We start from the raw sequence: 23,433 nt of genomic DNA on the forward strand, positions 1-23,433 counted from the left end.
AACCAAAGCCTATCCCAGAGCCAGGCCCTAACTCTCTTCCGTGCTGTGAAGGCTGAGAGAGGGGAGGAAGCTACAGAAGAAAAGCCTGAAGCTGGCAGAGGTTGCTTCATGAGGTTTAAGGGAAGAAGCTGTCTTCATTACATAAAAACGCAAGCTGAAGCACCAAGTGCTGACGGAGAAGCTGCAGCAAATTAGCCAGAAGACCCAGCTAAGATCATTAATCATTAATGACACTAAACAACAGATTTCCAATGTAGATGAAACAGCCTTATTTTAGAAGAAGATGCCACCTAGGACTTCCATACTAGAGAGAAGTCAATGCCCAGCTTCAAAGGACAAGCTGACTCTCTTGTTAGGGGCTAACGCAGCTGATGACTTTAAGACGAAGCCAATGCCCATTTACCATTCCAAACATCCTAGGGCCCTTAAGAATTATGCTCAATCTACTCTGCCTGAGCCCTACAAATGGAAAAACAAAGCCTGGATGACGGCACATCCGTCTACAACACAGTTTGCTGACTATTTTAAGCCTGCTGTCGAGACCTACCACTCAGGAGAAAAGATGCCTTTCGAAATATTACCGCTCACTGACAACGCACCCGATCACCCAAGAGTTCTGATAGAGAGGTACAATGAGATGAACATTGTTCTTGTGCCAGCTAACACAACATCCATTCTGCAGTCCATGGATCAAAGAGTAATTTTGACTTTCAAGTCTTATTATTTAAGAAATATATTTCAGGGGCCGGCCCCGTGGCCGAGTGGTTAAGTTCACGTGTTCCGCCTTCGGCGGCCCAGGGTTTCTCCAGTTCAGATCCTGGGCATGGACATCGCACCGCTCATCAGGTCACACTGAGGCGGCGTCCCACATGCCACAACTAGAAGGACCCACAACTAAAAATACACAACTGTGTACCAGGGGGCTTTGGGAGAAAAAGGAAAAATAAAATCTTTAAAAAAAAAAAAAAGAAATACATTTCATAAGGCTATATATAGTTGCCATAGACAGTGATTCCTCTCATGGATCTGGGCAAAGTCAACTGAAAACCTGGAAAGGATTCAGCATTCTAGATGCCATTAAGAACATTCAAGATTCATGGGAAGAGGTCAAAATAGCAACTTTGGAAGAAGTTGATTCCAACGTTCATGAATGATTTTAAGGGGTCCAAGATCTTAAGGAGGAAATCATTGCAGATGTGGTGGAAATGGTAAGAGAACTAGATTAGAGGTAGGGCCCGAAGATGTGACTGAATTGCTCCAATCTCATGATAAAACTTTAACAGGTGAGGAGTTGCTTCTTATAGACAAGCAAAGAAAGTGGTTTCTTGAGCTGGAATCTACTCCTGAGGAAGATGCTGTGAAAACTATTGAAATGACAGCAAAGGATTTAGACTGTCACATAAACTTAGCTGATAAAGCATCGGCAGCAAACCTGAAGGACGGACTCCAGTTTCGAAGGAAGTTCTCCTGTGGATAAAACGCTATCAAACAGCATCACAGGCTACAGAGAAATCGCTCGTGAAAGGAAGAGTCAACCCACGCGGCAAACTTCACTGTTGGCTTATTTTTAGCAATTTCCACAGCCACCCCACCTTCAGCACCCACCACCCTGCTCAGTCAGCAGCCATCAACATCAAGGCAGGACCCTCCCCCAGCAAAAAGATCACAACTTGCTGAAGGCTCAGACAATAGTTAGCATTTTTTAGCAATATTTTTTAATTCAGGTATGTACGTCGTTTTTTAGACAAAATGTTATTGCACACTTTATAAGAGACTAAAGTACAAACCTAACTTTTATACGTACTGGGAAACCAAAAAGATTCACGTGACTCGCTTTAGTGAGTTGGCCTGGAACCAAGCCCTCAATATCTCTGCGGTATGCTTATATATGTAACACAAACTGCCTGGGAAACAGGTTTCTAGAAAAGCTAGGTCACAGGATAAAGAGCTGCTTAATCAAACAAAACAAAATCCCATGTGAACGTTTTCAAGTGTGAGAAGCCAATAATCTAGCAATCCAGGCACATGAGGAAAATGTTATGGGTAGAGTTGGCAATGTAGTGGAGTATCAAAACTCAAGGATAAGAAGTCATCCACCCACTAACAGACAGTTCCTGATCTCACATGTGGCCATTATTACAGGATTTCGCATCTAAGATGTGGTTTAGGATGGCTGCCACTTCACCCGTTTACATCCATTCATGAGCTGGGCCCTCACCTTCCGCTCTGACAACGGGGCAGGCTTCCACCGTTCTCCAGACAAACACATACTCGCAGTCATCCTGAAGCTGAAATGTTGGTGATCCCTATAACAGAAATCAATAGCTTATGTTGTCATTTATTAAAAAAAAAAAAAATCGGTCAAAAGATAGCCACAATTAATAGTCAACTTTTAACCTCCATGAGAAGTTATAAATCTTATTAAACGTGTAAGACCCTGGGGAAATAGCACATTCCAGTCAAACTCTAGTGAAGGCCAGACCCCCATGAAAACACAGGCAAGTTTTAAATTAGAAGATGCAGAGACTAAAGGGACATGGGAGACGGAAGGACTGACAGACAAGACACTCGGGGTGCACAGGAACACACACCGATATCTGAGCACACTCGAGCGTTATCCTGGTGGAGAAGCGCTGGTTTCCACACTGGTCACCGTTGACGTAGACGATGCTCAGGGACCCATTAGCTGCGGCCTGAGGACTGATCTGCACCACACCCAGGTTCAAGTTCTTGTGTTCTGACACTAAGCAAGAGCCCACTGCAGGGCCTGAAAGAGGCAGGAAATTCTTTGAGGTGGGGGTGGAAGGGAAGGCAGACAGAACTTGAGTTGAATGCTCTCAACTCACCATGGCACCCAGGAATATAAGGGAGAGGATTGCAGACACTCAAATAGAAAGTTCTCTTTTTGCCATCAGCCGAGGTGTCAACAGCAGTCCAGGGCTTCCTGACTTTGCTTAAGCCACTCAGATCATACTCGTTTCCAGCGAGGTCTGAAAAACAACAGAAACATGCTGGATACCCCTGCTTTCTTGTTAGCTTTGGGGCACCACCTTTCAACCCTGATTGGAACGCTGATGATGCACAAAGTTGACCCTCATAATGAAGAAATAAGGAGATTCACAGGAAGCTGACAGCCTTTTCCTATAGAAACATACACTCGCTCTGACCCTCGAAACAGCCCTTCACAATGATGTACCATTGATGTGGACGTCCAGGACCAACCCACAGAGGATGAGTGGTCCTGGGGCACTGTTCAGCATCTGGGATACACCTTAGAGCTTTAACATCTTTTTCTCTTTTCTTTCCTCAAAGAAGCAGCTCTAACAGTGTGTATTTGATTTTCCCCCCCAGGTTTTCTTCTCTTCTTCTTAAGCAGCTTCTGATTCCCAAATATAGCTTTAAACTGTTAATTATATACCCAGATTCAAGAGAAACATAACAACTCTAGGGCATCATTCAAAGAAAATATGTAACACAAAGGTCATGCTGTCTGTAAAATAAAACACACACACCCCACCCATACACTCACACACACGTACATAGACACTCACGCACACACACTAGCCTCTTAACTCCTTTTCCTCTCGGCCTTACCCGTGACTTGGCAATCCACCGGAGAAGGTACGCAGGCCAATGCAGTTTCAAACTCAAAGAAAGTGTTCCGGATCCTCAGGCCAGAGTCAATGTCTTGATGCAGGAATTTGGGGAATCCCGGGTAAATATCATCATTGCAAATGAAGCGGATGATGAATGCATCAACACTCCCTGGGGAACAAGGCCAGCTCTTAACAAACGCAGCAATCACAGCACAGTGCACCCTATAGCACAGCACAGCTCCCCACGTAACCACGTGCTCCCCACCCCCCCGCAGAGAAGCCTCACGCCACCCTCTAAACCAGCGACGTCCAGAGCTGAGTCTGCTTCAAGGTATCTGATTGGAGCTACAAAGTGGCCACGTTCGTTGCAACAGTGGCCCGCACACAATGATGGGTTTACACCGTGAACCTAAGGTCTCAGCATTCTTACATGCAGAAAACATGCAAATGCAACATCTGTTTATCAGCTCCAATATTAGAAAACAATGTAACTCTCCTTTTTGGTTTATTCAACCGTATTTGCTAAAGTCCCGCTACACACAGGAGTGAAAGAAACAGAAGAAAACCCTCGCCCTCCTGAGAGCTGACGTTCCAGTCCAGCTGCCCCGACAGTAAGCAAATTAAAGGCACAGTCTGTGGCATGCCAAGTGGCACAAAGCTAATGAAAGAAAATGCAGCAGCGACAGGGCCTGAGAACCCCAAGGTGGGGATGAGTTGTGATGAGTTTAAATGCGGTGGCCGGGCTCACTAAGAAGGGGACACTTGCGCCAATACCTGACAAAAGAGAAGAATGCGCCTCAATGGTTTCAGAAACAGGAGGTCAGCGGGACTGAGCGAGAGAGTGGTGGGTAATGCCATCAGAGAGAAGTGGCAGGTGTCCCGCAGCCACCGTGAGGGGCACTGGCTTCTACTCTGGTGGCACGTGGCGCCCTAGAGGGTCTGAGCTGGGAGTAATGTGACCTAACACTGAAAACATCACTGACTGCTGTGCTGAACACAGACCACTTGGGGGGCTCCGGGGTGGGAGGCGAGGGCAAAAGTGGGACAACCAACGAGGAGGCTCCTTCAGCAAAGGGGACCACGGTGGTGTGCGGGGCCAGAGGCTGCACTGAGTGAAGAACCCTGTGGTCATCAACGCATTTACTCCCACAATAGTCCATGGAGGCGGCAGGTCACGGCACCGTCCCCGTTTAATTCAGGAGAAAACTGAAGCAGAGAAAAGTTAAATAACAAGCCTAGGGCAACACAGCTTTAAGAGGTGGTTATATAAACGTGCTGAGCCCCCCAGAGCACTGGGGCCTGGGTTCTAACCCAGCAGTGGATAAACGTTAGCAGTCGTTAGCCACCCGGCCACAGCGGTAACCCTGTAAGAGATGGAGGATTATTTTCCAAATTAGAACGAGAAAAAGAAATCATATATAAATGCCTAATCTACCTCATTTTAAAACAGTGCTCTGAAACTAGAGAGCAAAAGAATTATTAAAATGAAGCATGCTGCTTTTTGGATACTGAATGAGCGCTCACTCTACGACCAAGAGTTGAAGAACTGTCTCTCTGTAAAGCAAAAGACCACCATCACCCAGCTCTAGGGAAAAGTCCTCCTTTAACCAACTGAAATTCCTCCCCGTAACTTCCGTCTTTGGTCCAAACCCTCACCAACAAATGACGCAGAACAAGCCTAACTCCTTTTCTAAAGGACCACTCATCCCAGATCTGACAGCAGCCCCGAGACCCACATTTTCTCTCCTCAAAGTTAAAAAGATTCCCAAAAGTTAAATCACCCTTTCTAGGAATCCTGAAGTTATTTTTTTTTTTCTGCTTTATCTCCCCAATCCCCCCAGAACATAGTTGTATATCTTAGCTGCAGGTCCTTCTAGTTGTGGCGTGTTTTCTTTACTGTCCCCATAGTCCTCTTCCTGGTGTACTATGAGTTTTAGTTTCTGTTGGCTTGAGACTAACAGATTTTGTGAAGCACAACCGTAACAGATGACCACAGACTGTCACAAATCCAGGAGGGCAGAGCCGTCACCCTGTCCCCTCCACGCACTAACTCTCCTGACATTGTCTATGATGGCACTGGTACTCTGGGCAAGCACATCACACCACCGCCCCCTCCTGAGCTGACCACGGTGTGGTGGGGGACAGAGAGGTTTAGAAGTCAGGAAGGCGTGGAATCAAATTGCAGCCCTGCCGATGACTAGCTGTGCAACCCCGGGCAAATCACAGCGCCTCTGTGGGCCTCGGGTTCCTCACCTGCAAAACAGAAACGCATTAAGTGGCACAGCCAGGATTCTAGTCAGCTCACGCACACACAGCATGTCACCACAGGACTGGCACAGGAAGGGCTCAACACACAGGAACCATCACTGTACCCCCGCCCCGTGCCACTGTCGTCCCAAAGGTCTCAGACTCGGCCTCATGTTTGATGATACCAAAAACGGCGACTAAGTTTCTGCTGTACAACACGGTTGCAGGAAAGAGTAGAAATGTTAACAAAACTAAGACAGCAAAACTGTATTTAAAGATACAATAAAGATTAAGTGGAAGAATAGGAGGAAAGGAAGAAATTTAGAAAAAAACAAAGTTTTATTATCTTCACCCATCACTTCTTCAGTTTCTGAAATGCGATAAAAGAGTGAACACATTCCATGTCAGAGGCACGAGTGGAGGGGCCCTGATGGAAGGACGCCCGGGGGAGGGGGCAGGCAGCAGAGAAAATGGGAGTCGGGGATCCTACAGGATCACGTTTCAGGGACCTGGGAGAACCCAAGAAGAGGACACGTAAGTGGTGCACCTGCGGCCCAGCGGGAGGGTAACAACAAGCCTTCCAGAGTGCTACAGTAGCACTTACGTTACATATTCAAAGGTCTACAGACAGCCGGAGAACCACCAGCACACTTGTTAGCTACAAAAACAACACGGTTCTGAGCTCACCGGAGGAAGGAGCCCCTTTGTAGGTGAGAGTTATTAAGCCCTCGGTGGACAGCTGGAGGGTTTTCTCAAATCCAACCAGCCTTTCTGGCTTCAGGTTCTTGAAGTCTTCTGTCTGGGTTTCCGCCTCACAGCCGGAAGCTGGTTTTCCATCGAAGGTCCCACAGGCCGACATTGTGCCACACACATTAAACTGTAAGCCAGAGAGGAAGAATTAGACAAACCAACCTGGGCTACAGGACCTACCACCACCAAGGGGCCTAGCGACTCAAACCCTGCCGGGTCAGACAATTCTTATTTATTACTCAAGTTATCAACCTTCCATGTTTGGGCAGTTAAATCCTAAACGCAAAAACTAAAGCCCAAATGGCAATGCCTATAAATTGCCTGCAAGGCTCATCACCCGTGTTTATTGATACAGCCTTGTATCTCTAAATGCAGGACATGTATTGCGTATAATGATGCACCATATACAATGGAGGAAATATACGTAAGCCAGAATTTTATAGTGTTTTCAATTACATTAGAGAAAGCATATATATAGTCAAAGTCATGTTATTCAAAAGTAAATATAATATGGGGCCTGCCCCATGGCCTAGTGGTTAAGTTCAGCGTGCTCCACTTCAGCAGCACAGGGTTCACGGGTTCGGATCCGCGGCGCGGACCTATACCGCTCATCAGCCATGCTGTGGCAGCGATCCACATACAAAATAGAGGAAAACCGGTACAGATGTTAGCTCAGGGAGAATCTTCCTCAGCAAAAAAAAAAGGTAAATATAATGTGATACCCCTACAGTTCTTAAAGATCTTGATACCATTCGATTTAAATTCAGTTAGTACACTGTGGTTGTGAGAATTAAGTAGAATGCGCTCTTTGGTATGAAGGCACAGAAAAAAAGACCTCTCTGTACCTGTTAAGTGTTCATGGACAATGTATACAAAACTAAGGACTACGTATAGAAAGTGTTTTTCTTAAAGACCGAAGCTTCCTACTTAAGAGATGGCCAGCTAGCGCGATGCCAAGCACAATCACGCATCACTTAACCCCAGGGATAAACTCTGAGAAATGTGTGGTTAGCTGATTTCATTGTGTGAACATCAAAGTGCGCACTTACACAAACCTAGATGATAGAGCCTACTACACACCTAGGCTGTGTGGTACTTATCTTAAGGGACCACCATCATGTATGTGGTCTGCTGCTGATGGGAAGGCGGTGTCTGCTGTGCATGAGTATAGTTGGCTGGTGGGTGGCGGTGTCCTAAGCAGACAGCTCTCCTGGCAGCACAGTGGCTGTGCCCTGTCTCCCACGAGCCTAGACACCCCTTTAACCAGCTCCACTTCTACATTTGTTATCCAGTCTGTCCCTGTGGTCTGCAAGTGAGAGCCATGACGTGCACCTACCACCTCCTAACACCCCTCCCACTGCACAAGGCAGAGCCCCTCCGGCCTGTGTCCACCACGTTCTCTATAGGTTCCATCCCTTCTAGTATGCTCTCTAAGAGGTTTATTGCTTCCAGCATGTTCCCTATGGAGTGCTCAGGTGATGCTGGGGATGCTGACCTGGGACCACCACTCTAGAAACACAGCAACAGCCTAGGAATAGTTTATTTTCTGAAGAATGACTCCCCCGTTTCTGCACTGTACCAGGACGGGAGTGATGGTTTTACCTCACTTTCCCCTTAAATCTGGATTCTCTTGTCTCCTCCCGGGTGAGAGCCGCCATCACAGCACCCTGGGCAATTCCTGAGGACACCTGCCTCCCCAGTCACCAGCTGCAGGCAACTTGAACGCACTCTATCCTCGTTTCAAAGCAAATTGGAATCCATCGTGTAACTCTTACCATAAAAGTCTTCCCAATGCCAGAGAGGACGTATCCTTGGGAATGATTCAGGGGGTTAAGATCAAACACAAACCCACTGTTGGGATCCCTTATGGAGCAGGCCTGGAGGAACAAGAGGGAACAGAGACACATTCATGCAACTCCACGAGAACACAGCACACACAGGGCGCCTCCAAAACCCGCACGTGTGGACTTGACAAAACCGTGTGCTCCCCCACAGACGTTACACCCTATCAGAAAAGCAGCGCCGTGTACTCCCCAGCCCCTTCGGACATGCAATCTGAAGCGTGCCCAAGTGTGACACTGGCTCAGCGGTATTAAACTCATCAGAAAGCTCTTGAGGCCACTCTATTTACCTAAGAAGACCACTGCCCACCCCAAGGGCACACAAGAACCACAAGAGACTCAAAAAATAATTTTTAAAAAAAAATCAACTTGAAGTTGAAGTGTTCTGTTCTCTGTCTCAATTTTTCACCTAAAGGCAACAACAGGAGGAAGGACAAAGTACCTCTCTGTCTCGGCTCCTCTTCTGCGAGTAATGAACCCTCTCCTCCCTGGGTCTTTTTTCTTCCTCGTCCACCACGTGCAGGGAATGGAGCAGCAGCCACAGCCCCAGAAAGCACTGACCGTGGACGGGGTGCAGCATCCCCACCCTCCTCGGCCACCCAGGCGCCCAGAACCCTGTGGGTGAGCCTGGTCTGCTGTCAAAGGGTCTGACGCCTAACGGAGACTCAGTAAAGGCAGGGAGGGAACTACATCCCATTGTAAAAAAATACCCAGTGCTATGAAAACAGCAAGCCGCCTGCTGCTCGGCTCTGCAGGAGACGGTGCTCCCGAGGGCAAGAGCATGCGCCAAGGGAGAGAGCGGGGTGAGCCCAAGCTGTGGTGGGCACACGGCTGAGGGAGGACAGATGGGAGGAATGTGGCTGCAACCAGAGCAGTAAAACCTTGACTACCACCTTAAAACATATAGGGTGTATCCTACAGACAACATCACATTAAATCATCCAGGCTGTATCCTGTAGATAATGACATATACAACAGACGGGCTGGACCCTATAGATGATGGTACATTAAAACAGATGGGCTGTATCCTATAGATGATGACACATTACAGCAGGTGAACTATACCCTACAGAGGACAGGGCACTGAAATGTTTTAGGTGCTGGAGTGCCATAGTAACCAACCAGTTCTCTGGGGTGACAGAGAAGCCCAGAGCCCACTGGGGTGCCACAGCTGCATCAAAAGAACAGTGGCGTGGAGAAAAAGGAAGGAATCTGCAGCTAACAAGTGTAAAATTGAGGGTCTAGGTTCTTATCCCAGGATCCAGGAGCCAGGAATGCAGGAGGAAATGGGGACACTGGTGACAGATTTAGAAGCAGGAGGAAGGGGCTGAGTACAGAGCCAGACGCCTGGGTGGGACTGTCCAGGGGCCGCTGGGCGAGAGGCCCGCGACAGCAGACGTACCTGGTCTGAGTCTGTCATCATCCGGATGGGACAGGCAGCCTCCGTATTCCACAGAAAACTGACCACACACTCCCAATTGAGAGAAAATATGGGATGGGTATTCTGAAAGGTGAAATCCAGGGTGACCGTCAATGTAAGAAAATGAAACGCTCTAAATAGAAGAATTCTAACCTGATACATAAAAACAGCTAAAACCTACTCAACATTTACTCTGTGCCAGGGGTAGGCTGGGGGCTTAATGTGCATGATCTAATTACAACTTCACGTCCTCATTATTCCTATTAAGGAGACATTACCTCTCGTGCTCAGATGCTAACAAATGTACCTGAGATCACGCCAGCATTAAATGGCAGACTTAGGCAAACCTAGGTTGGAGTCCACGCCCACGCTTTTAAAAACGCTCTACACCCCGAGTGCAGCATGCCAGAAGCCAAACACAAAAGGCTACAGCAGCAAAAGTAGGCAAAATTGATCTGTGTGATCAGAGATCAGGACAGGGGTTGAGAAGTGACCAGCAGGGGGCAGAGAGGCGCTTCTGGGTGCCGCTAGTGTTCTGTTTCTGGATGTGGGGTCTGGTTACACGGGTCTGTTCAATTTGTGAAAATCCATCCAGCTGTCAGTGATTCATCATCTGTGTGATTTTCCGGGTGTGTTTCTATAAAAAGTGCCCACAACATGAGCCACCCTCCCTCCTGTGAGAGCACCACCTCAAGCAGTAGGGGCAGCTCCGTGTCAGGGGTGTTTATCACACACCAGGCCCTGCACTGAGAGTTTTATTAGCGTTCTCAACTGAACCTCACATTGACCCCTGAGCCAGGTGCCATAATTACCCACCATCCGGAACCAGATGAGGAAACTGAGGGACAGAGAAGTGAAGCCATCTGTCCAGGCTCACAGGTGACCGACCCCTCATCTGACCCCAAGACCACACCTTACCCATCAGGCGCCCTCTGACCTGGAGGTCCCCCACCCTCTCAGCCTCAGCATCTGCAACAGCAAAATCAACACATCTGACCCTTCTGCTTCACAACACGGATGTTCAGAGTAACAGCTCTAACCGTGAAGAGTTCTGTGACGTACAGAACCCTCCATGGACGTGACCTTCTTTATTCAATGAGTATCTGCCGGGCCCACGGTAACGGAGCAGCCCCTGCACAAGCGCCGAGAGACACAGTGGCACTGTGAAAATGCCCTGAAAACTGAAAAACACTGTCCAAACGAGGTCTTACAGGAAAGCTGAAAAACTAAGGCTCCAGGCAAACTTCCTGGAATTGTCCAGGATCTCCACAGCAACAAGAACCAGAGAGGGGAAGGGGAGGCCCAGGGGCCAGGCTCCAAGGAGGGAACACACAGACGTGCCCAGACGTGCCCAGACGCACCCAGACGTGCCCAGACGCACCCAGGAGGCGGCGAGGGCCGGGCTGGGCAACTAGGATTCCTTCCTGAGACTGTGGGAAGAAAACGGGAACCCAAGCTCAGACTAATCCAGAAGTGCATGTTTACAGCCTTATAAACCCTTCCTTGCACAACACAGACCCACCCAGGCTCAGCCAGCTGGTAATTTCTTATTCTTATCAGAGAGACCTTCTTGAACTGTAAAGAAATTATCTCTTGGAAAAAATTCTGTCTTGGCAAACAACAAAGAGAACTTAGGGTCTGCAAGACGACCAGCATGTACGTGACAAAAGGCCACCGGACCGCTGAGAGGAGTGAATGCATTTTGCTAGGTCATTTCAATGAAGCTAGAGGAAGCTGTAACAGACTCTTAAAAAGTGTACTTTTAAATAATTGGATAATAAACACAGATTCCAGTTATCTCCACTCTGCACTTATCTACCACTTTAGCAATTATTCAAAAAACACATGACTTAGGTATAAACATAAAATTCCAGGGAAAAAAGGGATTGGGTTTGGGATGACAAAGTCCTGGAAATGCATACCAGTGACGGGTGCACAACATTGTGGATGTACTTAATGCTGCGGCTAAACTGTACCAAAAAGTGATTAAAATGGTAAAACTTTTTTTTTTACCCATTTTTTTAAAAAGCAATTGGGATCATACAAAATGACCCCAAAGTACTTTTATTTGCAGTTTTCTCTTCTATTCTGCCCTGGCTAAGGACTCAGGGTCAAAAGAAACCTCCAGCACCTTCTCCATTTCCCAGCGTTAATTCGGCATTCCTGCTTTGCCACTGAATCACGCACATGTCCCTCACTGTTCGTCCCCGGGCCTGAGCTGCACGAAGCCTCCGTTTCCTCATCTGGGAACTTTGGGGTTTGAAACAAACCATCTCTAAGACTAGTTCCGCCACCATGATCCTCAGATCACCAGCTCGCAAGAACTAACAGGCAGGTGGGTGTGTGTACAACTCAGAGCGAAAACTCAAGTCTTCAGAACACCACACAGCATGTGTCGCCTTCCAGCAGCGAGATGAGGCTCACACTTCAGAAACCACAGCCATCAAAGCACCACTGCCAGGCTCCCTCCCTGCCTCCCCACGTTCTCTCACAGGCTGACCTGAAGCAGGATGAAGAGCAAGCTAACTCCTCCACCCCACCCCCCAGCGCCTTACCAGGCTGCCCCGGGAACAGACGAGATGGATCCTGGTGGTGTAGTTGGTCCGTCTCCCGTCACTGGTGGTGCAAACGGAGCCGTTCACATACTCCAAAAGGAGGCTGCCGCTGTCCTCCACCGTGGGGCCTGTCTTTGCAACTCCCAAGTTACTGATGGAGACGGCCTCAGAAAACGTACCCTGCAAACGAACATGTCCATCAGGCTTTCCTTCTCAAGAGAAACCAACTGACTTCTTCACAGATACTGTGGATTCTCGTTTACTCGTGGCAGCTGCGGTCTACAATGTTGCCCCGAACACTCCGTTAGGAAACAATGAACCTCATTCCTCAGGGAAATATGTACCCATATATACGCATATTTCACACAGCTTATGATCTTAAATCCTAAAGACAACTCAAGCTGGTAGATTCTACTTTCTCTATTTAACAAAATGGAAAACGAGGTTCAGATGCGCTGAGCGACTTGTCCAAGGCCACCTCGTTAACAACAGGCGCCAAAGATGGGACTCCAACCCTGTCCACCGCGCCTGGAGCCAGGAGCACGGCTCTGCCCCCTCCAGTGCCCATCCTCTGGTCATCTCAGTAAGCGGAGCTGAGTCAAGAATGCAGAGCATCGCCTCTTTCCACCTCAACGGGGAACATCCATGTCAGGCGGCTCTGCGCACGTCCACAAATGACTGAAAGCACTGCGAGTACTGATTTGGGGTTACAAATAAACGCCAAAGAGTAGGTGAATTCGTAAATGCAGAACCCATGAAAAATGAGGATTGACTGTATTTTGAGGCATCTGCTACAACAAACAACACACACACACATGCACCCATACACAAAACAGGGAACCTAACTCTTAACCACTCAGGTTCACTCACCAGCTTCCTCTAAAACACCCCAAGCCACCCCGTTACATATGCCAGGAAAAGCACATTCCTGACGTGCTACTTTTTTTTTTTCCTCCCCAAAACCCCCCGGTACATAGTTGTGTATTTTTAGTTGTGGGTCCTTCTAAGTTGTGGCACTGATGCGTTATTTTTAAAGACACACACATACATCTTTATTTTAGGATTCACCACGTACATGGAGCACAAGCAAACACACCAAGGTTCTGGCATAAGTGCACGCGATGGGATGATGAAACGCAGCTTGGTGCCCAACTGAAAGCCAACTCGTGGCTCTAGCTCACCCACAGCAACTCTCCCAAGCCAGTTCCCCCCCTAATTAGCCAGAAGCAAGAGCTTTCGGAAGCAAAAACTATTCTTTACAGGTGTCTGCTGACCACTCAAAGATGCTTCTGAATTCAGGCTAGACACACCGCTGGGAGCTTCCTCTGCCCCATCCTGTGACTAAAGGTCATCAGCACCAAGGCATTTTTTTAAGTTTTAAATCAGAACACTGAATCAAGTACGATTTCATCTATTGGGGCAGATGAGCTTACACTGAGGGCTTCTCTGCAGCAGCCAGGCCTACTTCAATCTCGGAGCCCCAAAATAACCCCCTCCACCCACTGAGTCACGTGCTCAGGAAGGAGGAGGAGACGACCGGGGGAGACAGACTCACTTGACGGTTGTCATATCTCATCTGGCAAGCCGACGCGTATCGATCGCAGCCAGGCACCGGCTTCAGGGGCCGACACACGTTTATGTAATATTTCCTCCACGTGCTGCGTTCGCCTGCGTTGTCCATGGCATACCAGTTCCCTCCGAGACTGCCTTCCGACTTTGCTAGACTAAAATTTCAAAGCAAAAGGGATGCCTTTCATGCTCACAGATTTCAGTCTGACAGTTCATTTCTAAGCAGAGAAACGTACAATGAAACACACCCTACCAACCAAACTGCAGCAGCCGGCTCACCATGACTCATGACGCCCACGAGTGCACTTAACCTTCACTAAACTCGGTGTTCAGCAGACCTCGAACGGCTCTCCCACCTCTATATTGACAGGCGTCAATGGCTCCCCCACCACGGTAATGACAAGCATCGTTTCAGACGATGCAGCTAAAGACTGAACCTTTGCTGTGGCAAAGGCTGGCTGACATCACAAAGGCCAGCAGACCATTATTTGAATCCATTCTGCTTAAGACTCCCCGTCTCGGTCCTGCACCCCAGAACTAGCATGACTCCCTATCATTGGCTCAGTTACATGCTCACCAGCAAAACCTGAACAACCTCAGCACAAGAGGACCCCCGCCTCACCTGGAGAGATCGTACTGCTCCAGCGTGGACGGGTCGGTCACCACGCACTCCAGCGGCTCCTCGGGGCAGGCGTAACTGGTATACCACCGGAAGTTGTAGGTCGAGTTATCCTCTTCCTAATCACACGGTGTGGTGAGAAATGGGAGGGACGGCAAAGACCAAGGGAAACGATAGGCAAAGCCAGCGTTAGAAGGACGACAGGGGCACTTTTTGTAAATAAAAACGCTATGAAAGGAAGTTGACTTTGTCCACCTCCTTTCGTTTTATTAAAAGGAAGACCGTGCTGTAATAATTCAAGATGGAAATCTAGACGGATATCAATCCCTCTGTTAAGTGGGAATGAGGGATGATTTTTGCTGCTTTTGTGTGTTTTCTACCACAAACCAACAGGGCTGTGGGCTATCACTGAGGTGTATGGCCCCTTGAATAGTCAGCTCAGAAGATGAATACCGCCTGTGGACCCTGGCCAATCAGAAAGGAGTACTTCAAATCACAGGAGAGGCTGATGTGGCTGGGGAACCACATTAATCAAAGCTCTGCTTCTAAATCAAGGGCCCACGATGGCTCCTGGATAAGCCTTGGGGAGCCAGAGGACCTGACCAACGGTGCACCCCCAGCCAACACCCAGTGGTTAGAACCTTGTCTCACTTAGCAAAGCCATGAGCCGAGCCATAACCCCTTTTTCTTTTCCCTGCCTTTACAAAACTGATGTTCCCTCCCTCTTTGCCCTGGTCAGTGCAAGGCGCACACGTGTGCACATGGCCATTCCCACCTGATACTCAGGGACGCCGATTCCTGCATCTCGGTCACACAGAAAGGTGATCAGTGTAGCTCTTGGTGTGTGCTTTTCGTTGTTATAAGGTGTCCCATCCCTGTAGTTCAACTGGATCATTCCATCGTAATAGGAAAGCTTAGCGTTACTCAGTCCCAAGTTCCAAGACTTCTTATCACTGGAATAAACAAACAAATGTCTCTCAGAAAAGATGCCAAGACCAGACGCGCTGCAATGCTGTGACATTCAGGGACGGGCCAAGGAGGGGTGGGGGAGGGACAATGACCAGGACCCAGGGCTGCAGATCACCTTGCTCCTGAGTTAGGATTCCCAACTGCAGTGGGGGTGAGGGGACAGCCCTACTCCACACCAGTCCCAAATCCATTCTCAGAACAGTGGGTTTAAGGTGCAACTGACTTCCTTTGAACAAACACTGCACCGAACAGAGAAACATTTACACAAATAGCTAACAACTCAGAAGTGCAAAGGACGCAGATGTAGGGCATTAGGTAAATCCACTCTTCTTTTCCAAGGGTGTGCCCTGCTCCTTCTCTGGGAATTAACCTCCCAGCATCCTCCGGTTTTTAAGCCAGGTCTCTTGGCGTTTAAATGCTCCTTGCAAAACAATGATGTTAAAAGGGAACACGCTTATTCCTGAATGAAGTATCTGTCAGCACAAGATACAAAGGACAAACCCACAACTGAAAACCGTGACTTGCCTTTTGGCCACCTGGCATGCTCCCGCGGTCGGCTGACAGGAGGCCGTGGACACCGCACCACAAACATTTATGTAAAAGTCGTACTTCTCTGTTTCAACTTTGTAGTCGCCGTTTTTCTTTGTGAGAGGTGACAAATCAAAAGAAAACCCTAAGGAAGAGTGGAAACAGTCCAAGGATGGAAGGTCAGTCAGACCACAAGGAAAAGGGGGTGACACCAGTAAAGATTCTTCCAGAAAGTGCCCAAAGGCAGGGAGACACAAAAAGGCAGAAAAGACGCCTTTCCCGTTGGCCCCAGAACCACAATTACTCATGCTTCCCTCAGAGACGGACTCACCACCACCATTCCCATTTTACTGCGTTTACTTAAAAACCCATTCAAAGCCCATAATCGCTGGCTGGATAAACAACCAGCGAGTTCCAAGCAGGATGACCACAATACGATGACTTCTTGAAAAGTCTCTCTCGGGTGGGTTTCTTGGCCAGAAACTCAGGCAAAAAGCCTTTTTCCCCAACATGATTTATTTTCTTGTGACCCTCAGGTTTTTGCATCCAGCAGACCTACCCCAACCATAAATTGAAGACAGGCTGTTCATTATCTCAAATAAGCCCCAAACATCAGATTTTCAGAATTTTGGTCAAACAGTATCAATATAATTCTAAAGCAGGTTCTCTCTAAAAGACTCATAAAAAATATTGAAGAAAAAAACCAAAAACCTAAGCAGTTCCAGGGGACACAAAACCAGCAATTTGCTGCTGGGACACACACCTGCCTGGGAGTCAAAGACGGTGCAGTTGTCTCCCTCCGTCTTAGACAGCACGCACGCAGCGGCTGTGTGCCACTCAAACTCGTAGAGGCAGCCGTTCTCAGCAGAAGATCTCAGCACCGGAGCACTTTCCAGATCACCTGTCAAGGGGGAAGAAAGAGCTATCGCTAATCGTTCCTGGAAATCTTCCCTTATTCTAAAAATAGTCCTACAAATACTGTGTGATTCCACTTATTCGAGGTTCCTGCAGTGGTCAGACTCAGAGGCAGAAAGAAGGGTGGTTCCAGGGGCTGGGGGAGAGGTGGGGGAGTGTGCCGTGGGCACAGCATTTCAATCCGGGATGATGAAAAAGTCCTGGAGACAGATGGTGGTCACGGTTGCACAACAATATAAATGTACTTAATGCCACTGAGCTGTACACTGAAAAAGAGTTAAAATGGTGAATTTCATGTTCTACGTATCTTACTACAGTTTCTTAAAAGTGGTAAATTTTATATTCTATTTTACCACAATTAAAAAAAAAAAAGAGTCCTGGGGCTGGCCCGGTGGCACAGCGGTTAAGTTCACATGTTCTGCTTCGGCGGCCCAGGGTTCGCCAGTTCAGATCCTGGGTGCGGACCTACACACCGCTCATCAAGCCATGCTGTGGCAGGCGTCCCACATATAAAGTAGAGGAAGACGGGCACGGATGTTGGTTCAGGGCCAGTCTTCCTCAGCAAAAAGAGGAAGACTGGTGGCGGATGTTATCTCAGGGCTAATCTTCCTCAAAAAAAAAAAAAGTAGTAGTCCTAACCCTTGACCTTATCCCCTAGCTGGGAATTTATCCAAAGGAAATATTTCAACAGAAGGTGGAGAGAGTATAGGTAACAGCACAATTACCGACTGGAAACATGCAATCAATCCAACAATGGGGGAAATGTTTTAAAATAGTAAAACCAAGCCATTATCAACCAGGAAGTCCCTAAAATTTATAAATATGACTGAAATGTCGACAAGTATTTACAAAATATGTTTTGAGGAACATAAAATACGTGAACTCAAATAGATGTTGACCCTGTGAAAACAATGTAAACCTATAAATAAGGGTCAGTGAAGAGGAGCATTGTGTTCAATGGTGAGATCAAGGACAACATTTTTAAACCCTTTATGACTTTCCCCCTTCGGAGGAAATTCAGCAGCCCACACAATCACTCGCTATCAGTCCCGAGGAAGAGGAAGCCCGTGGAGCCCTGTAACTCATCTGGAAAATTATATGACTCCCTCGGACACCATGTGGTTTCTCCATTTCTGGTTTGATTTTGGGTGGGGGACCGGGGACCAAATCCAACTGACCACCACTAAAAACATCTGGAACCTGAAATGCTTGGCACCACCCCCTTCTACTTCATCATCTTGGCAGTGGCCGTGAGAAACAGAGAAAATGATGACCCCTGGCAAAAGCCACGAACACATTTCATCTTTTTCCTTTTTTAAAAATTTTTACCTGGCTTGCACACAAGTGTTATGTTTGTTTTTATTTTCTCGTCAGGACCACAATCATCACCATCTGAGTAAGAGAGCTGAATATTTCCTTTCTCTTTTGTGGGAGAAGAAATGAATTTGCCCAGATTTTTACTTCCATTCTTATCTGGAAGAGAGAAAGAAAGGGGGAAAACAGAAGAAACGTGACTAAAAATAATAATGATGCAGGCAAAGAGGCACAAAGATCAGCTGGAACCCGGCAGGTGCACCGTGGCCCCTTCTATGGCCTGCCCAGCCTGCCCTGGATTGGTCAATGGGTTTTCCTTGAGTGACACGTTTGACCAGGTGGTGGCAGCTATACGGAGGACCCCCAGGTCACCTCCAGGCTTGGTAGGAAAGTGCAAGAACAATAAACAACGTCCTCCATGGGCACGAGAGGCAGAAAGATAAGCACATCCGTCACGCCATCCCATAAGGTAATACTGCTCCCCCATTTGGGGGGCCTCAGCTCCCTGAGATGTAAGGTCTTTTGAAAGCACAGCCGGGGGCCAGAGTTTGTCCCGTGACCAAAGCAGAAACTAACTAAACCTAGCCAACAAGTCAAGCAGGTGACCACTTAAGTCTTGGTTCAGTGGCTTTTTACTATAAAATCCTGGAATTTTGTCCCAAGTCCTTCTTCAATAAAGCCAAGGACATGCGTGGACACAGCACCCATTCTGAAGGCTGAGAACATTCCTAATATCCAACCTGGGTTCACAAGTCCTGACCTAATGTTTGTCACAGATTCTAACGACTCTCACAGCCTGTGTTTCTGAGGCGAATCTTAAGCGACAACCAACAACCAACATGCTAAATATCGATATCAACCTGAGGAGTCTGCAGGACAGCCACCGGACCAGCGAAGTCGCCACAAAAGGAAACTGAGACGTACAAACCCCGTGCAACGCAGGCTACAGGACGAGAGTCCACGCCCTAAGCCATAACTTCTGGACAATTCCAGGCAGTAAACTTTTAAAAAAAAAATCAGAATCCGTTTTATACAAGTACTGGCAATGTTATTCCTCAAGTTACAAAGTAAAAGAGTAATCGAGGATTTTCCAGCACGGCTCCTTCTGTTCCCAGTCACAGCGTTAGCCGGTGTCAGAGGCTCTGGCCACTGCAGGAGACCGGAGGTCCTACAGTGTCCAGAGAGCACCACGCAGTTCCCTGCCTTTGCATCCTCAGATTTCTTTCTTGAACATCCGTTCTATGCTGAACCCAGAAAGGGGCTTAGATGAACCCCAGGAAGATTTTCTCATTCCCTCCCAAGTGGGCACGGCATAAGGTCCGCATGCCTTCAGGAAGACCTCCCCCCCCACCCCCGGACGCTCAGACTCACCCACGGAGCACACGGCTGCGTCCTGGGGACAGCCTCTGGCCTTGCCTTCCTGGAGCACTCTGTGGCAGACATTAAGGAAGAAATGCCTCTTTTGGGTTTCCCTCTGGCTGCCGTCCACGGCTTCCCAATTCTGTTCCGGTTCTGTAACCAAAAAAAAAAAAAAAAAAAAAAAAAGCTTCTTTTAGCCAAAAGGCAGTGATTATTTCTCCGTGAGTCACACCATAAACGGTGATTAAGCCGAAGGTGTAAAAGCCCAAAGGTCACACTCATAAGCACGCGGCCGCTGGACCTCAGGCACTCACGTTTCTGGACCCAGGCAGGCTGCAGGCACAGAAGCCCAGCGACATTCTGAGGCTTCGCATTTATGTGACTTCCAGCACGTCCTCAGAAGAGCAGGCTTAATGGAGGGGGTGCAGAGAATTAAACAGCAGCATTCTCCCAAGCCCCAAGGCACACACTCAGAAACCGAACGGCAAATCAGGAGGTCAGCCCGGCAGAACATCACACCATCGGGAATGCACCCTCCTCAGACCACCGAGAAGGCGTGTGCAGTGAAGGGAATCCTACCACCCTCCCAGCCAAGCAGACCGAGTGTGGGGCACGCTGCTCGCTGCCACAGGACCCTAGGTTGTATCGTGTACATAGTGATGCTTAAAAAAAAACTGCCGAATAAAAGGATCTAATACCACCACTCGGTTTACTGTAGGAAAACTGGGGCCTGAGAAGGGAGGCACTTGGCTCAAGTAAACGCAGTGCACGCGGCAACCCCAGTCCTCAAACCAGCCTCTGCTCAGAGGTGAGAGCTCTCTGCGCTCTGCGGAAACACAGCCACCGGAACTGAACCACGGGTCATTCCCAACAGCCCCAAGGGGCCAGACGACCGAAGCACAAACTGCCTTCCAAGGCCATTCACTCATCCGGGATTTATAACGGAGGGCCCGGGTTCAGAGGAAAGCGCTCAACGCTCCAGAGAGGAATTCCTCTTCCTAATACTGTATTTTCCCAACCAGACGGGACTCAGAACACAGGCACAACCGTTCCTAGGGCTGCGGTAATTCTGTGACTTCAGGGAAGTCATTCTCCCTGCCTTAGGCATTATCTCCACTGATGGATACAATGCGCTTCTATATATACTTAATTCCAGGGCTGCTAAAAGGGTGAAACTAGAAACTTCCCTACTAGGTTGGGTTATCCCTGCTGGAAGCCCCGTTCTCATTATTCAGTCTTCTCTGCCCCCCCGCTGAGTTCTGAGGCCCACAGGGCAGAGTTGGGCTCCCTCAGGTTTGCGCCAGTATCCTCAGCACCTAGCCAGGCTCCTCCACATAACAAAGGCTCAACCAGCACTTATTGGTAAGGAACACATTCCCCTGGGCAGGTCCTCACCGTGAGCCAGACCTCAGCGACAGCCCCACCTCACACCGACACTGCGACACACGTCCCAAGGGCTCCCACTTCCATCCTCCCCTCTCAGCCTCACAAAAGAATCGGAGGCTGAACAGGGAATGCCGATCTGATTTTAGAGATGGGAGAAGAGGCCGTGAGACAAAAGGAGAAAGCAGGGGATCAAATGCACGAACTGAGCCCACCAACCTCCACAGCAAGTATTCAATCCTCTGGGCCTGGCAGCCCACGGCTTAAGCAGGAACACTGCCTACTTGAACACTATTGTAAGAGTTTAAATATTTTTTATTGAGATATAAGTGACACATACATTGTATGAGTTTTATGTGTACTATAATGATTTGACATATGGCTACACTACAAAATGATTACCAGAATTAGTTTAGTAAACATCCGTCGCCACACAGTGACAAATTTGTGTGTGAGACGAGAACTTTTAAGACCTACTCTCTTGGCAGCAAGAGTTTAAATTTTAAAAAAAGTTTCTAATCACAAAGCACAGGCCTGGCACTTGGCAGTTTTTACTAAATTATGATAAGATTAGCCACGTATCCCAAACAGAAAACGGTAATGCCAACCTGAAAGTCAGATATTTTGCCTCCTAATTCAGTGTCATTTCTAATAATTCATGTTGACACATGAGAAGGGGGGAAAAGGCTGCCATACAATCAGTTGACAATTAAAAAAAAAAATCGCAACAGCATCTCGAAACGCATTCACCGGGAAAGAGGCAAGAGAACGTCCCGCTGACTGAGACCCACCTGAGTGCCGGGCCAGAGCGGACAGGTCGTACCGCTTCTCCCCGTCACTGACGCTGCAGAGGAGGTCTTCCTTCTCTTTCACACAGGCATACTCCGTGTCCCACGTGAAGAAGTACGTGCAATCGACTTCGCCCGTGAACACAGGAGCTCCTTTCCCATCGTTATCTGTGCAATTCGAAAAGGAAAATAACACTCCCTTGTGTGAGCGAAACCCAGGAATGTCAAAGGAGCAAGAGAAGAAATAGCAAATAGGACACCCATGCTAACTGTGCAAACTCAAGTCCCAAACCCCAGAGATCAGAGGGGTCAGAGGTTACAGCGGCTGCTGTTGAGTTTCAGGCAATCGTAAACCCCTTGATGGCAGGCCTGCGTCCCTTTCATCCTAGGAGGACAGTATCCATAAGCCATAGGGCTGTTTACAACAGGTTCCAGGGGACACGAAAGGAGTGCTAACGAGAAATGTGTGAGTCACCAGGCAGGGCTCTGCTGCTCACGGGCTGCGGTCAGCCTCCAACAGGCTCAAGAACATTCTCTGGGTCAGACCAGGGATTCAGCAAAAGGAGGGCAAAGACCAGAGCTCCAGGTCCAGGAGTGCCGTTGGCTTGATGCTGTCACTGTGCGCAACATCAGACCCTGAGACTCCGCCCTGCTCCACTGGACGCCGGCTGAGGTCTAGACAACCTCACAAAGTTAGAGGCCTATGTCTAGAAAGTGCCAGCCTCCTTGCTCCTCGGGACTTCATCGGTACATGTCTCTAACGCCCTACTCAAACCAAGTCTCCTCGCCCACTGCCTCACGGGAGCCCCACAGGTTTCCCGATTGTGAGCGCTGACAGTTCAGCTCTAGTCTGGGAGCCAGCTCCTCATGGGCCACTTCCCCAGTCCATGTAGCCTCAGATTCAGCAAACTGTTGATTTTTCCCTTACTAGAAATACTATCCCCTTGCCGTTCCAAGCTGGTGGACCGCTGGCACAAAGCTCTGTTTTCCACCCCGTGATGGTTTAATAATTCTCCTCTGGACTTCCTACATGATCTGCCTTTCTTGATGTTTGATGCCCTGGAGTGCGCAATGTTCTCAAGCAAAGGGAAATAATATTTTGTACCAAGGGCAAATGATGTTTCAATTGCAATTTCTATTAAATTGTTAATATTATAAACATTATAATTATAATACCAGCAACAGCGGCACAGTCTGAGCCCGGCACTATACAAGCATCTTAAGTGCCACACGGGGGCTGGCTGCAGAAAACAGGCTCTGGGTTAAGGATTTGATATACGAGGGTGTGTTGAATCCTAACAACCCTACGGCATAGGCACAATTTTAGCCCCATTTTGCAGATGTAGGGGGACCAAATACATCGCCTACGGTTCCATAGCTAGAAAGCAGAGGAGCCAAGAATCAAACTCAGACAGTCTGGCCCCAGAGCCAGGCTCAAAACCACAAGGCAATACTTCACTACACTACTGTGGGTTTTTCCTTCTTTCTTTTTTGTTGTTTTTTTTTTTAAGTACGTTCTTTAAGCCATTCTCTTCAGGAAGCAGTGTCCCCAAATGCCTACCCCCTCTAGCTGGGACCCC

General features: G+C 48.2%; 1 protein-coding gene across 1 annotated transcript in view; it reads right to left on the reverse strand.

Moving 5' to 3' along the window:
- IGF2R (insulin like growth factor 2 receptor) overlaps nt 1–23,433 on the reverse strand; it is a 115,703-nt gene that overhangs the window by 41,821 nt on the left and 50,449 nt on the right. The window contains exons 11-26 of the mRNA XM_044760750.2: nt 21,857–22,021; nt 19,695–19,835; nt 18,339–18,482; nt 16,858–16,995; nt 16,092–16,239; nt 15,373–15,550; nt 14,601–14,716; nt 13,965–14,133; nt 12,410–12,589; nt 9,837–9,938; nt 8,369–8,470; nt 6,531–6,720; nt 3,595–3,765; nt 2,847–2,990; nt 2,592–2,767; nt 2,219–2,306 (exon numbers count right to left, since the gene is read on the reverse strand). Of these exons, the coding sequence (XP_044616685.2) occupies nt 2,219–2,306; nt 2,592–2,767; nt 2,847–2,990; nt 3,595–3,765; nt 6,531–6,720; nt 8,369–8,470; nt 9,837–9,938; nt 12,410–12,589; nt 13,965–14,133; nt 14,601–14,716; nt 15,373–15,550; nt 16,092–16,239; nt 16,858–16,995; nt 18,339–18,482; nt 19,695–19,835; nt 21,857–22,021 (2,352 nt within the window). The remainder of the gene's footprint in view (nt 1–2,218; nt 2,307–2,591; nt 2,768–2,846; nt 2,991–3,594; nt 3,766–6,530; nt 6,721–8,368; nt 8,471–9,836; nt 9,939–12,409; nt 12,590–13,964; nt 14,134–14,600; nt 14,717–15,372; nt 15,551–16,091; nt 16,240–16,857; nt 16,996–18,338; nt 18,483–19,694; nt 19,836–21,856; nt 22,022–23,433) is intronic.

The sequence above is a fragment of the Equus asinus genome, chromosome 1, assembly GCF_041296235.1.
Source record: "Equus asinus isolate D_3611 breed Donkey chromosome 1, EquAss-T2T_v2, whole genome shotgun sequence".
Classification (NCBI taxonomy): domain Eukaryota; kingdom Metazoa; phylum Chordata; class Mammalia; order Perissodactyla; family Equidae; genus Equus; species Equus asinus.